This window comes from Xenopus laevis, chromosome 1L (assembly GCF_017654675.1).
Source record: "Xenopus laevis strain J_2021 chromosome 1L, Xenopus_laevis_v10.1, whole genome shotgun sequence".
NCBI classification, from domain to species: domain Eukaryota; kingdom Metazoa; phylum Chordata; class Amphibia; order Anura; family Pipidae; genus Xenopus; species Xenopus laevis.
The window spans coordinates 69,900,170-69,914,709 of record NC_054371.1 but is presented as its reverse complement, the minus strand read 5'-3'; the positions used below and the strand labels follow the sequence as shown (position 1 = coordinate 69,914,709).

At 36.4% G+C, this 14,540-nt stretch overlaps 1 protein-coding gene across 1 annotated transcript in view; it reads left to right on the top strand.

Moving 5' to 3' along the window:
• Nucleotides 1-117: 117 nt before the first annotated feature.
• Nucleotides 118-14,540, top strand: part of spata5.L (spermatogenesis associated 5 L homeolog) — a 220,976-nt gene continuing 206,553 nt past the window's right edge. The window contains exons 1-4 of the mRNA XM_018251175.2: nt 118-345; nt 7,540-7,664; nt 8,514-8,671; nt 13,297-13,358. Of these exons, the coding sequence (XP_018106664.1) occupies nt 225-345; nt 7,540-7,664; nt 8,514-8,671; nt 13,297-13,358 (466 nt within the window). The 5' untranslated portion in view covers nt 118-224. The remainder of the gene's footprint in view (nt 346-7,539; nt 7,665-8,513; nt 8,672-13,296; nt 13,359-14,540) is intronic.

Genomic DNA, 14,540 nt, shown 5'->3' with positions numbered 1-14,540 from the left:
AGGGAGACTAGGACAGTATCGCCTCTACCGTAACTTTTCTAAATGACACCTTTATATTGGCTTAGTGTTAAAGAACTGTCAACTAATTGCTCTTCTAATCGAGTGTTTACGAGTGGCGTCGCGTAGGTGCGCAGGCTGACCCGGAAGTTGTTACGTAGCGGCTAGAACACGCGTTTTGGTTTGAGAGCTGTGCACATGAGCCCGGCTTCACTGGCTGTAGAACCATGTCCTCGTCTAAAAGGAAGAGTAAAGGGGGTGACAAGGCGATGATAAACTCGCCGTGTGCGGAGTCCAGAACGTCAGCGGATCCCTCTGTGTGTAAAGTGACTGATTTCTTAGATAAAGGTACTGTCCGGCATTGCTGGGAGCTTGTTCCAGGCTGCTACAGTGATAGGCATTCTGAAAATATGAATTATCAAACACTTCGATCCAAAACTAGCTTTGTTTGTACCAGTAGCAGGCAGCTCTGTCTTTTCTACACTGTTACTCATTGATAAGTTAAAGGAAAAAAAAAACCACAAGTAAAATGCTTGGTGAAAGAAAATGGAATATATATATATATATATATATATATATATATATATATCATCCAATTCAGCATTTCAGGTTTTAAAGTTATTTGTAAATGCATTTTCAATAGAATTTTTCTTTTGCTTCCTGCACTGCAGGTCCTGACTCTTGAAACAGTGTCTGAACCAGTGGAAGTCAGTCTTTGCATCATAGGCCACTGGTATTGGATAAAGAGTCACATCCACCAGGGCATAAAATAGTAAGGAACAGACAGATACTGCTGTCAATAGCAGTTATATTAACAAATAACTTTTAAGCCATGTCAAATTTTTATATTGGAAAGTCTTTACATTTTATTTTAATTATACCAGATTCTTATTTTGGGGTGTACATGCCCTTTAATTGCATTCATTAAGTCTTTTACTAAACTTGCTCATCACCTGTTACAATGTGAAACAAACTTTTATTTGATGGCTGTAGATCAAGTTTGGGAAAATGCATTGTAAAATATTTATTATTAACCTAAAATTGAGGCCCAAAAATCTCCTAATGCTGCTTAAATTGCCCGCCCTAAATCCCCTCCACAGTTACTGCCAGGGATAGCAGAAGACAGAAGAATTTTAGTAAACTTTTGTGAAAAAAAAAAAAGCCAAGTGGAAAACACGTAAATCCAACTCGTGAGAGTTTGGCTGCCATGTTGAAAATACGCAGCTTATTGCCAAGTGTATTTCCAAGCCTGCAGATCCCATAGATTTCAATAATATGACCTTTTATTTGGCGTATTGGCGTTTCTGCTAAAGAAACGCGAATACTGGTGTCTTGTGGCAGATGTTGGCTCGCAAGCGCCCTGTGGAAATTGCTATAGTGCCTATTCCATTATTTTCAACAGGTCTTCATTTTGTGTGTATTTACGCTCGGTTGTACGTTTTTAAAAACGCAATATAAAAACGCCATGTGTGACCTTGCCCTTAGACTAGCCATGCATAACTTTGGAAGTTCAGAATTTTCCTAACATAACATTCCTGCATAGTAGAATAGCCCTATGGAAAAAGTTATATTGAAAATATTTTATATGGGGCCCTATCTTCAGATTACAGTCATTCTCAAAAACTGAACAACACAGTGATAGTGACCCAACAGGCTCTCCTTGCAATGTGCATTGATAACTGATGTTTTAAAGCTGTATAAAAATGAAAGACAACTGTTTCTTAATACAACTCGCTCCTGTGTGAAAGATTATTTTATAACATACATAATATATTGCTCAGTGATTCCCGAAACTCTGGCTTTGTGAATAGTCCCATGGAGAGTTTAAACGGGAAAATCTGTCATCATAATTTTACTGTTGGAATATTAATAAAATATATTATCTTGTTGAACAGATTGAGTGTGCGTTTTCATTTCCTTTTAAAAGGGGACAAAGCCCTTTTTCAATCATGACGATTTGTAATTTTGTACAGCTCTTCTAGTTGGAAGAATTAAGCAGCTGATATTTCTGCGAGATTATTGCAGACCAAGGGACAAAAAGGAATTTATATTTGAATAAGGTATGAGAAGGATTATGCAATTCTTCTGCTTCTCCCTAAAATACCCGACTTCTGTTTTAGTAGTATGATACCTCAGTGAGGTTAAAAAGGGCTATTGCAGTATTTGCCATGATTAAATAAAACGGTGATGTTTTTATTTGAAAATCTTTCCTTTAATTGAAATTAATTCATTTGACTAATTCAAAAGTCTAATGAAATATGTATGGAGCCAGTCAAGGGCTTGTTTGCAGAGCCAGACAAATCCAAGTAACCAATCCAAGTGTTTGGTCAGACCTATTTTAGATTTGTTTCAGTGCAAGTTCCTTTTCTAGGGCTCCTAAGATTATATATGAATTGTATTTGCTGTTGATTATATGCACTCTGTTTCTGTATGACAGAGCATTTTTGTAACATATATTGGGAACTGAGATTACTTAATTTATATGAAAGTGTATTGGTTTCTTGTAAAAAGCATTTTTACTTGCACTTTCCATGTCATGCTTTATAGGCCATTAGATATTTTTCCTGACCCTTTATTTGATTGATAAGCACAGTAGACCTGGGTCTGAGGTTATAAAGTTACCAGGATACAACACACATATACATTGCAAATATTCAATAAACAGATCTAGTATATTGCAAAGGTATTCATGATCTCTTGTAATACATCATTTATGTATGTTACCAAATATTCTTTGGCACAGGAGCAAAATTCCTTTAAAATCAGACGTGTGTATGGGTCACACTAACAGAAATCTCATTTTACATGGTTTAGCACTGGTATGCAATAATCTCCTCTTAAACAAGTTTGTAATTTCAATTTGATCCACTGAACATTATTAGGCATCTCTCATGTCATGGTATTGCTGTTAGTATATCAGCGCAGGTATTGGATCTATTTTCTGCAAACCCATTATCCAGAAAGCTCCAAATTACAGGAAGTTAGACTTTAAGAAATTCAACATTGATTTTCTTTTTCCCTGTAATAATAAAATAGTACCTTGTACTTAATCCAAACCAAGATTTTAATACTTATTAGAGGCAAAACACTCCATTTAGGTTTAAAATAATTTTGGGGACTTAATATATGGAGATCCAAATTAAGGAAAGATCCCTGTATGGAAAACACCAGGTCCCAATTATTCTGGATAATAGGTCCCATACCTGTAACACATTTTATGAGCGTCTAGGGTTTGAAGTCCTCCATCTACTGCTGTGCAACATGTAACCTGAAATTCTGTGAGAACCAGTAATAGTTTGCTGGGTTTGTAGCTTGGTTTTGTCAGAGGGCTAACAGTGAAACTTTGCTGATTTTGAAAGTCCACTTAGAACCCTGTAATGGGTAAAAACACTTAGGCAACAACTTTTATACCTGATTTTTTATTTGCAATGCCCAAATGAAAATTTTAAATTAGGCCCCCACTAGTGATTATAATCGCTTACCTAAGACACTGGGTTGGTGCTGCAATTTGCCGAAAACTGCACTGGTGTGATATTTTTAATGGCTTTGTTTGTAACATACATAATTATTGTCTTCTCTTGTAAGTGTTCGTTTGATAGATGTTGAGAGACAGATTTACCAATGCATGCTAAAAGTATATTGTATTAAATTACTCTAAAACACTGTCACTGTTCCAAATTTAATCTCCATGTTGATTCAAAGAAGCTAAGTAACATACAAGGCATTATTTCACTGCCAAAGTTCAAAAATATAAACCACATCCTTTGGTTTTACTAAACCAAAATCAAAGTTAGACTACATACTGTAAACAACTGGAAAACCTAAAACAATTTATATATTAATTAACCTGGCATATAGCTGTAGAATAGATGTTAAATATAATCCACAATTAACTAAAATATTGTTCTTTGAAACAAAATTGCTCCTGCCATATCCTCCTTCATAGAAACTCTTAAATCTGAATTAATTATTTACAGTGCTTATATTTAAAGTTATTAAGAGGCTGAACATTTTTGGCGACTTCCTACCGGTAATCTATGACTTCCTACCGGTAATCTATGACTCCAGCTCCACGGCTCTGGGGTTACACATAATTTTACATGTTTTAATTCCTCCCTCAACATTCTGATTCTAAGTTACAGGTTTCTGTTTTGTGGTGTCATGCTCTACATTAGCCGCTTAGGGTCATGTTGCTGGTATTCCTTTCATATACAGGTATGGGCTCTATTATCCTGAATGCTTGGAACCTGGGGTTTTCAAGATAAGAGGTCATTCTTTAATACATTTCTAATAAAAAATCATGTAAACAGCCAGGAAATTGCTCTGTCAGAAATGGAAACAATCCAACATACCCATGATGAAGGAGTTACAGAATAAGATAGAGGAAATAAAGCGAATGTAATACCTTTTGGAGCTCAGTAGTACATCAATGCCCAAATATGATGAGACTTGGAGCAGCTGGATCTACCGCTTCCCCGAAAACTGACTCACCAAATATTTGAAGCAAAAACAAATACTTGACCTACTTAAAAACTCTACTTTACCGACATTCCAAACCTACATATCATGCATTTAAACAAACTCTAGCATTGTTTTAACTCCAATAAGGATTAATTATACCTTATTTAGGGAAAAGTACATGGTACTGTTATTATTACAGAGAAAAGGGAAATATTTACTGATTTTGATTTTGAAAATGGAGTCTATGGGTTATGGTCTTGCTGTAATTCAGAGCATTCTGGATAATCGTTTTCCGGATAATGGATCCTATGCCTGTATTGCCAAGTATTTCTGTCTTTTTCAGCCTAACCAATCCAATCCAATGTTAAGATGATATTAGTAGACCCATCAGTAGAGGGCAACATTCAAGGGATGATGCAGTCGTTACACAATGGGATTTTTCAGTCTTTTAGAACAGATGTTAACTAGGGTCACCGTTGTATTTATTTTATATCCTGTTATTTATATAGCTCTAACACATTTACGCAGCGTGTTACAGAGTGTATACATCATTCAGGAGCTTACAATCTTTATCCCATTCACTCACAGTAGGTCCTATTTCTCAGGCTGTATGTTGTTGGAAGGTGGGAGGAAACTGGAGTACCCAGAGGAAACCCATGCAGACACAGGGACAACATACAGACTCCTTGCAGATAGTGCCCTGGCTGGGATTTAACTCAGGACCAAGCACTGCAAGGCTACCCACTGAACCACCATATCATGGTCTGTATATGGGTAAAAAAAGGTTAAAAAAAAGCAGTGCAATTGAATTAATAAAAAAAAGTGACTTCAATGGCATTAGCTTAGTTTCCAGCAGATGAGCAATCCTATGTGACTTCTTTATATTATTGTATAGTTTTTCCCAGAAATGGGCCATAAAACATGTCATGTATACCAATAATGAGGAAGTAGAAGAGTTGTAAACAACAGAAATAATCCATCAAATCCATCATTTTCAAAAATACTCACCAGCACACCTTGTCCTTTCCTTATTATTTGTGCCCGCTGCGCAGTACACCATAAGGGATCGGCACCGTTCAGTTTTGTACATACAAAGCAAAAAAACATACCGGCGAAATGTGGCAAGTCCAAGTGGGGATACCCCCTGCTTGTTTATTAAGGGCAAAAATGTAAAGTTTCAGGGCACCACCTTTTGTCAAATACAGTATGTCTTGGTCACAAATAGTATGTGAATTTCTCTCTCTGTTATGTATCTTCAATCGTATCCTGCCCTCCTATACGTCACTATTTACAATTGAATGGTAATGTTTGTGCACACTTTGCCAACCTACATATTTATTTAATTTAACTAATTGTTTCATTTGGCAAGAGGTGTCCAAAGAGACACATGAGGACAAGTGGGTCTCATTCAGTTTAGTTGCAAATAGTTTGATGCTATAATTAAGTAAATATGCAGTAACATGACTATAGATTAGACCCCACTGGTCTGGGTGCAAAATTTGAGTGTAGTTGCCCTGCCGCCTACACCCATATTCATACCTGCAGACTCAAAGGGCAATTCAACCCCCAAAATAAAAATGTGCCCAATAGAAGAAAGCATAATTTCAAACAACTTTCCAATATATATTTATTAAACATGTTCAGTGCTTTTAAAGTTATTTGTTTATTATTTTCTTTTTTTTAACATTGGCCACATTGCAACTGGGTCTCTCATGTTTTGTGTTAAACTCACATACCTAGTTCTTTTTTACCTTTTTTTGTGCCATGCTCTCATAAAGGCCAATGTTCTTTTAATTTCTTTATATGGCTGGTCAATACTTACAGTGAAGCATTTTGGCTGTAGCATCATACAGCAATGCTCTACATTTTACTACTACAAAACATAGGCTATGAGGCTCTTTTCCAGTCGGCTAGAATTGCCTCCTCCAAGTAGTTTTGTCTCACAAAAGATCCGCTGGAGATGCTTTTTCTGATTTAGGGGCCAATTCATTAACTTCGAGTGAAGGATTCGAAGTAAAAAAACTTCGAATTTCGAAGTGTTTTTTGGGCTACTTCGACCATCGTATGAGCTACTTCGACCTTCGACTACGACTTCGAATCGAAGGATTCGAACAAAAAATCGTTCGACTATTCGACCATTCGATAGTCGAAGTACTGTCTCTTTAAGAAAAAACTTCGACCCCCTAGTTCGCCACCTAAAAGCTACTGAACCCAATGTTAGCCTATGGGGAATGTCACCATAGGCTTGGCTAAGTTTTTTTGGTCGAAGGATAATCCTTCGATTGTTGGATTAAAATCCTTCGAATCGTTTTGCGAATATCGAAGTCGAAGGATTTTTATTCCCCAGTCGAATATCGAGGGTTAATTAACCCTCGATATTCGACCCTTGATGAATTTGCCCCTAAATGTACATAGGTTTATCCAGAGATTCATAGCACTACATGATCAAATTTTCACCTTGGTTGTCTGTGCAAATTACAGACAACCAGGGTGAAAAACTTTATAAAGCCACCAGCTCATCTTTCCATATAAAGTCACTTGAGGCAGCACCCCCATCTTGTGGCCAGGTGTTACTACTACAATTCCAACATAAGATATGGTTAGCGCTTCTTTATCCATTTATTCTTTGTAAATGTATTCATCATTCAAATGTAACAAGCATATAACACAAAAAGGCATTTTAATATATAACACAAAAAGGCATTTTAATATATAACACAAAAAGGCATTTTAATATATAACACAAAAAGACATTTTAATAAAGCCAATCAATTATTTCTAAAGTAGCCAGTTTGATAAAACATTGTTGATGGTTTCCTAACAGCTAAATAAACCTGGGAGGACTAGGTTCTAACCTCATAGACCTTATTTCCACTGTACTTACTTTCCCCAATAGTCTGTTTCTTTAGTCATTATATACTACCTGTATATGTTTCATTTGAGATGTTAAAATCAATAAAAATAAATAAATAAATTACATTAAAAATAAATAAAAAAAGAACACATACATTTTGTGGCATACGTGTAAATCTTTTCTAAAAATGTGACGCAACTGACAAATGGCTTCTCCTCTCTTCCTAGCTGAAGACAAGGTTCCGAAGGCTTACAGATATTCCTTGGTACAACTTGGGCTGAACACCATGAAGTCACTGGATGTGTGCATTGGGCGCCCTGTTTTGCTTACAAGCACAGTTGGGAGACAAGAGGTATGCAGCATTAAAGAGGATTAATCCTTTGAAGAGGAAACAAAAGCTTGAAAATTAGAAGAGGTTTTAGATTTCGATATCATGCACTCCAAATAGTAAATCATGTTAAAATATTCCTTTGGGACTAAGCTGATGTTACATTTCAGTTTGCAATACAAACTAATAATCTGTTCAAGAAATTAATATAAAAAAAAACAATATCCACTAGAAAAGTGGTGAATAAAACGCCACACAATAATCTTATAGGTTTAGGATTTCCAATTTAGTAGTTAATTTGTATGCCATAGCTTGTAGTACAAACAGAGGCTTTTCTTGTATTTGTTCATAGAGGTCTGAAAGTTTCAAATGGTAATTAAGATACTTTCCCCCATATATAATAAAAGGCACTAAGTTTGCCCTGGAAATGTTTGCTTTTAAACAGGTGACCAGTAATCCTACCTGCTGATGGGTTACTGCTGCCTTTTATTACATAACCCCCTTTGTGCTGTACAACAGTAGGCAAATATTCATTTACAAAGAGTAACTGGACCAACATGCCAGTGGCAGCATTCATATATATTTGCAGATTTGTTTTAAAGTAGTGAAGCAGTAGTACAGAGAACCTGTCTTTAAAACAGCTGTCTGCAACTAAGAAACTGTGTTGTACTAAGTCTGTTTATTTGGCAGAAATGAACAAGTCCATTTTAGTTAAGAGCAGTCGGCAAAACATATGGAAATGCTGTTAGAATCTGTCTAGCTTCCTTCTGTGCCGAATGGTTCTCTCAAACATTTTTATAAAGATATATTTAATTTTGTTTGTGTTGCTTTTTATGTTTATTTATTGCGCTGAAAGAGTTTTCTTATCTGTAGGTTTGCACTGCTTGGCCTGTCTCAGGTTTGCCTGCAGGAAAAGCTGGCCTCTCTGAAATGGCTCAGAAAAGTATCAGAGTGAATACTGGAGATTCAGTCATTATTCAGCCATTGACTGGACCTGTGCTGGAGGCTGAGGAAATTGAAGTTGTGCTCAGGTGTAGTATAGAACATTCTGTTTAATTAAGTGTGTTACGTGTATGTATTCTTTGAAATGGGCTTTAGTAATATGTATTCACCTAGACACATACAGATATATGTTTTTACACAAGGTGAATCCCAAACACAGTGTGTCTCCAGTCCAGCAATTTGTCAGGCTCTCTTCCACCTCCAAAAATGATATATTCCAAATTAAATTGCTGTATACCTCAAAAATGGATATTTTTGAGAGGAAAAAACCCCAGAAATTGATTTAGTGTAGTATTCTTATTTAGTTTGCAACCAAACATGTGTTCAGCAACTGCTTAAAGGAGAAGTCAACCCCATTCAGCGCTAAAATCCCTCCCTCCTCCCCTGTGTTGCCCCCTCCTCCCTCCTGGCCTACCCCCCCCCCCGGGCAAATGCCCCTAAGTTGCTACTTATCCCTCGGCGCAGGTCCTGTCCACGGAGTTCACAGGCGCCTTCTTCTCCCGTGCGGTCTTCTTCCTGGATTGCCCGGTTTGGTGGCGCATGTGCAGTAGGAGGCATTTGCCGGTTCAGCTGTACTGCGCATGCGCCGAAAGTCACATTTTCCAAAAAAAGAAATCGGAAAACTTTGTGACTTAAGGCACATGTGCAGTAGAGCTTTACCCGGCAAATGCCTCCTACTGCGCATGCGCCGCCAAATGCCGGGCAATCCAGGAAGAAGAACGCACGGGAGAAGATGGCGCCTGTGAACTCCATGGACAGGACCTGCGCCGAGGGGTAAGTAGCAACTTAGGGGCATTTGCCCGGGGGGAGGAGGTAGGCCAGGGAGGAGGGGCAACACAGGGGAGGTATTTAAGCCCCGAAGGGGTTAGTTCTCCTTTAACTCAATGCACCCCAATAGTAACCTTTTGCTAAAGTGATTAATGAGGGTGAAAAATAACACATCAAACGTTGTGATTAGATGTGAGAATTAGAGAGAATAGGGCATAATTAATACCCGCGGTGGTTCTGTTGGTCTATTATACTCACAGACAACAAATGAATAATGGCATGTATCAAGTATGGAATGTTCCGTCGCTACTCTCAACATTTCTTTTTTTTCTTTGTGGGTAGTAAAGAGTGACATGTGTAGAAGCGTTTACTATCTTTATTAAAGATGTAAAATTGCACTTACAAATGTATTAGTACAAATCCGCATGTAAAATCCACATTAAAATCAAGGGGCAGTTTCGCAGCATTTATAAGTCTCTCTTGCGTCTCTCCAGCGTTAACTGTGCATGTCTCCGCTCTCCAACAGTACACTTCTGCTCTTCCTCGTCACCGCTTGACGCATTTCGCCTTTAGCACTTCTTCCAAAAGCAGGTAGTCACTCTTTATTCTGCCAAGTTCTTGAAATGTAAAACTTAAAAAATATTTCATAAATAATAATGCCATATTAAAAAACTATGAGCAACAGGATTGAAAGGTGAAAACAGTTAGAAAGACGTCAACGTTCATACCGTCCCAGGAAAAGGGAAAAGCGATAGAGACATATGAAAAATTAATTCTAAGAGATTTGGCAAACTTAGGAACAAATAACAAAGGGAGAAAGATCAGCATTGAAGGAACTTGTAAAGAATGAAACAATAGTGATCAAACCAGCAGATAAGGGAGGGGGAACTGTAATTATGGATATAGATAAATATAAAGTTGAATGCAACAAATTACTGGGAGAAGTAAATACATATAGGAGGTTACAACATAACCCCATGGACATTTTCCAGAAAAAGTTAAAAAAAAATGTGATGAAGGCGGAAATAGAGAAGTACATTATTAGTTATTAGTACATATTATACCATTAAGCCTAATGTGGAGCTGCACATATTTCAGCATAGCCCTGCACAATGCATATTTTGCAGTAGAAAGGTAGATTGCTTATACAATCCTGAGTGTCCAGTCATTCCTTTAAAGCTTTATATAAAATCCACACTGGATGCATATTTATAGAAAAAATCTAAATAAGTAAACTGTATTTGTAAATAGTTATAAAAGATGGTCCTGAAAAACTGTAAATTCTTGTGTAAACGAAACCTGTATATGGTAAAAAATGTACCTGGGTTATTACATTTTAGAATCTACTTTAAGGGGCCGGTTTATCAATGGGTAAAAATTAGAGTTCACTATTTGATAAATACGCTTCCAAAAATTCATAAGAATTAATAGAAAGTGGGTGAGTATTTGTGTTTAAACAGATAAACTGGGATACTATTTAGAGGATTATTTTGCTGCAGCCACTGATTCTGCAGAGTTGGAGAAAGTTTGTATTAAACGGTACAAAAACTATAAAATCCACATTAGATTACATGACAACACAGGACCCAGTGCAGTCTGTATATTCTGATTATGTTTTGGCTTCTGGCAGATGTTATTTGACTTGTGCTGGTTTGATAATTTATGATGATCCATAAGTAGCCCAGACCAAATTGAGCATGTGGACAGTCTTGGTCTTGCAAAAATGTTTAAGATAGTTACAAGATGGTGACCCCCTGTGGCCAAGTTTGAAAGCAGAAATCTTTTGTTTGATTAGGCTTGTGGTGCACTACGTTCATGTTTATGTTTAGTATACAAAATACAGCATTTCTAGCCTTATTCTATTTTAGACTTTACTTCCCCTTTAACTGCAAACTGGTGTAAGCAAGAAGGCAAGAGGATCCTTTAAGCCCTTATTGTCAGGATCTTTACCATCTGTCAATTGTTATAATACCCTTTAGTACATAACTGTGAAATATGATGGCACTTTACAAATGAATATAGTAATAATGAAATGCGAAGGAAGGGAGTGTCTGAATAGCAGTTTAATTTGAAATGGTAACAGCACCATCTTGTGGAAATCTTGTAAATTTCACTTATAGTATTTTCACTTTATTCTAATAGAATAAATTCCTTTCACTTTTGCCTTTTTTTTTTTCCTTTCACTTTTGCCTTTTAAGAAAACACATTCATAATGTCACAGACCCATGTAGAACCAGGGATAATTTGTATTCATATATTTGTGTCAGTCTGGAATATTTATAAAAAAATACAAAACACTTCTTCCTGTATCCTAGTAATTCTGTGGTTAATACAAGTGCCAACTTTTATTACAAACTCGAACTATACCATTTGCAAATGAACTTTACATTCAAAACAGAAGAGTGTCAAATTGGTGCATGGGATTTTGAACATGTTCATTTTTTAATTAAACAAATAAATCTAAATTTCTGTTGCTATCACTGTGCAGTGTTGATCTGGAGCAGTCCTTAATGTCACATTACATGTGTAGTTATATATGATGGCCTTCAAAATAATGGATTTAGTGTAAAATCCACAGACTTTCTGTGCTATTGATTTGTGCTTACATTTAATACATTTATCTTAAACGTTACTATTAGATATGAGTTTCAGTCTGATTCTGTGAATGCCGTGTCTTAAAGCTATTCAGTATATGTAACAATGAGCCTCCATGAAAGACATATCTAACATAACAAACTGGCCTTATATTTCTTATGCAGGTTCTTTTATGCTAGTGATGCTAACCAGACTTTGTAGGACTGACTTGTAGGAATGGCTTTATAGGGCCATGTAATTACATGTCTGAGACACTAAGGCTATTGGGGCTATCACCTTTTGATCCTTTAATTTGTATCCACCATTTATTTCTGTGTGATTGCTGATTTTAACATTCCAGTGACTTACTAGAACAGTTTCTAATACATATTTTTTACATATACGATTGAAAGCAAAAGTTTAGGCACCCCTGACCAGGGAATCCATGTGTTAAAAACAACATATTTGTTTAATTTTATTTGACAAGCTTTAAAACACAGAAACAAGGAGAGAATACTAATTGTGACGTGTAAAAGTTTCTACTTGTCGAGTGAATGGGGCTTTTTTTATTGGGGGGGGTTTAGTTCTCCTTTAAGGGGAACTTTGGAAGTCAAGGCAAGATCTGGAAGAAAACATTATCTCGAGAAAAAAGAAACTTAAACATCACTTAAAAATCTGTGGGTATGCAAATGTTTAACAGCACTGTCCCTCTCTAGCAACTGTTATATTTGCAGAGAGGATGTCCAAAAACATGTATAAGATGTGGTCATCCTGGATATCAGAGCATCTTCTTTCTGTGGAATCTCAAGGTGTGGCACTCCAGCAGATCTCAAATCCCCCCACCCCTTAACCGCCCCCTCAATAAACAAGGAAAAACAGAATACAAATAGATGGCTATTAAATTACTTTATTGGTTTGAATTTTAGCATCTCAGGTGTCTTGGCATTTGTGATTAAATGCAAAGGCTTACAGAGTAGAATCTGAATTACTGTATAATACGTGCCTTGAACTTGATACACCATAACTGTGTTGTTATTTTTTTTAAAAAATAAGTTGGTAATATGTAAAGCAAAAAAGACAATAAAAATAAATTAAAAAAGAATATGTGGGTAGATCTTAAACATGGAAGACTGCCAAAGAATAATTAGAAGTGAACTGCAAGGAACATGCCACAATTTGTTTGAACTGTAGGGCATGGTCTGATCAGATGCTGTTGGACAAACTTTTCCAACTTCTAGTCAGTAATGTTGGTAAAAATGGAAGAATAAACTATTACTGTGACTCATTATCATGGATATATGTTTGCCTGCAGGGATAAAGATGCCAACGCTATTAATACTGAAGAGCTCACATCTTTCCTGGTGAAGTTCATGAGTAAGTAGATCAAGCATTTTATTTTGGTCAACTCTAATTCATTTTTTCAACTAGTATTATATGGTTATAACAATGTGATTTGTGTTTTGAGCATCCTGTTTACATTACTGTGGGTTAGAGAATGAAAGCAAGCTGACACTAACAACTTGTTTTCGATTATAAGATCAGTGAAATTCTTGTTGCATTTGGTCGGTTTTTCTAGGGAAGAACTTTTCCAGGAACAGTTAAAACCAGGGATTCTCTCTGGGTTATTCTGTTTTCTGACTGGTATATCTGTCAGTTGTGGATCCCAAGTTGTGACTTTGCATGGATCATATAAAAGTGGTACAGCAGCCTTCTGTATTAATACAGACTAAACAGTGATTGTTTTTCAATGGGGTTACTTATCCTTAAAGTGGAACTAACTTAAAAATTAAAATTTAATGTAAGCTTACTCATACTGAAATAAGAAACATTCTAAATACAATCAATTAAAAATTCTGCATTGTTTCTGAAATAATCAAGTTCGTCTTTACTATTCCTCTCTCAGCATCTGTTTCTCTTCATTCTGTTTTCATGCAGCAGTTGGGTGCCAGATATTCATTGACAATTAGATCCAATATATATTATAGGGCTTCCTTTTCTAGCAGATGAAGTAGAGCTCACGCAAATAACTAATGCCAGTACAAACAAAATCTAACAAAATAACTGCACAAATTATGCATGTAGAGAGACATGATGTCTTGTGATGTTAATAGCGTGAACTCTAATGCATCTTCTAGGTAAAAGGAGCCCCCCTATAAGATTGATTGGATCATTCATCTGACACCCAACTGCTGCATGAAGAGAGAATGAAGAGAAACAGATGCTGAGAGAGAGATAAACTTAATTATTTCAGAAATAGCACCACGGAGGGATGCTCTTCCTGTTTGTTCTTTCAGCTCGCGGGTGCACATGCGCAGTAGAGCAAAAAAAAAAAACGAACTTTAGAAAAAGCTGGCTATTTCATTCTATTGCTCATGCTTTTGCCCTGGGAAATTTGATGAGCGAAGAAGTAGAAAGAGGATCACTCCGTGTTACTCGCTGGAAGAACCCACAGGGTGTTGCTCATAAATGGCTTATATTTTAGTGCATATATGACCTATATTCTTGAAATGGAACCAGACAGGCATTCAAAAAAGTGTTGAATATTGCTGGTACATA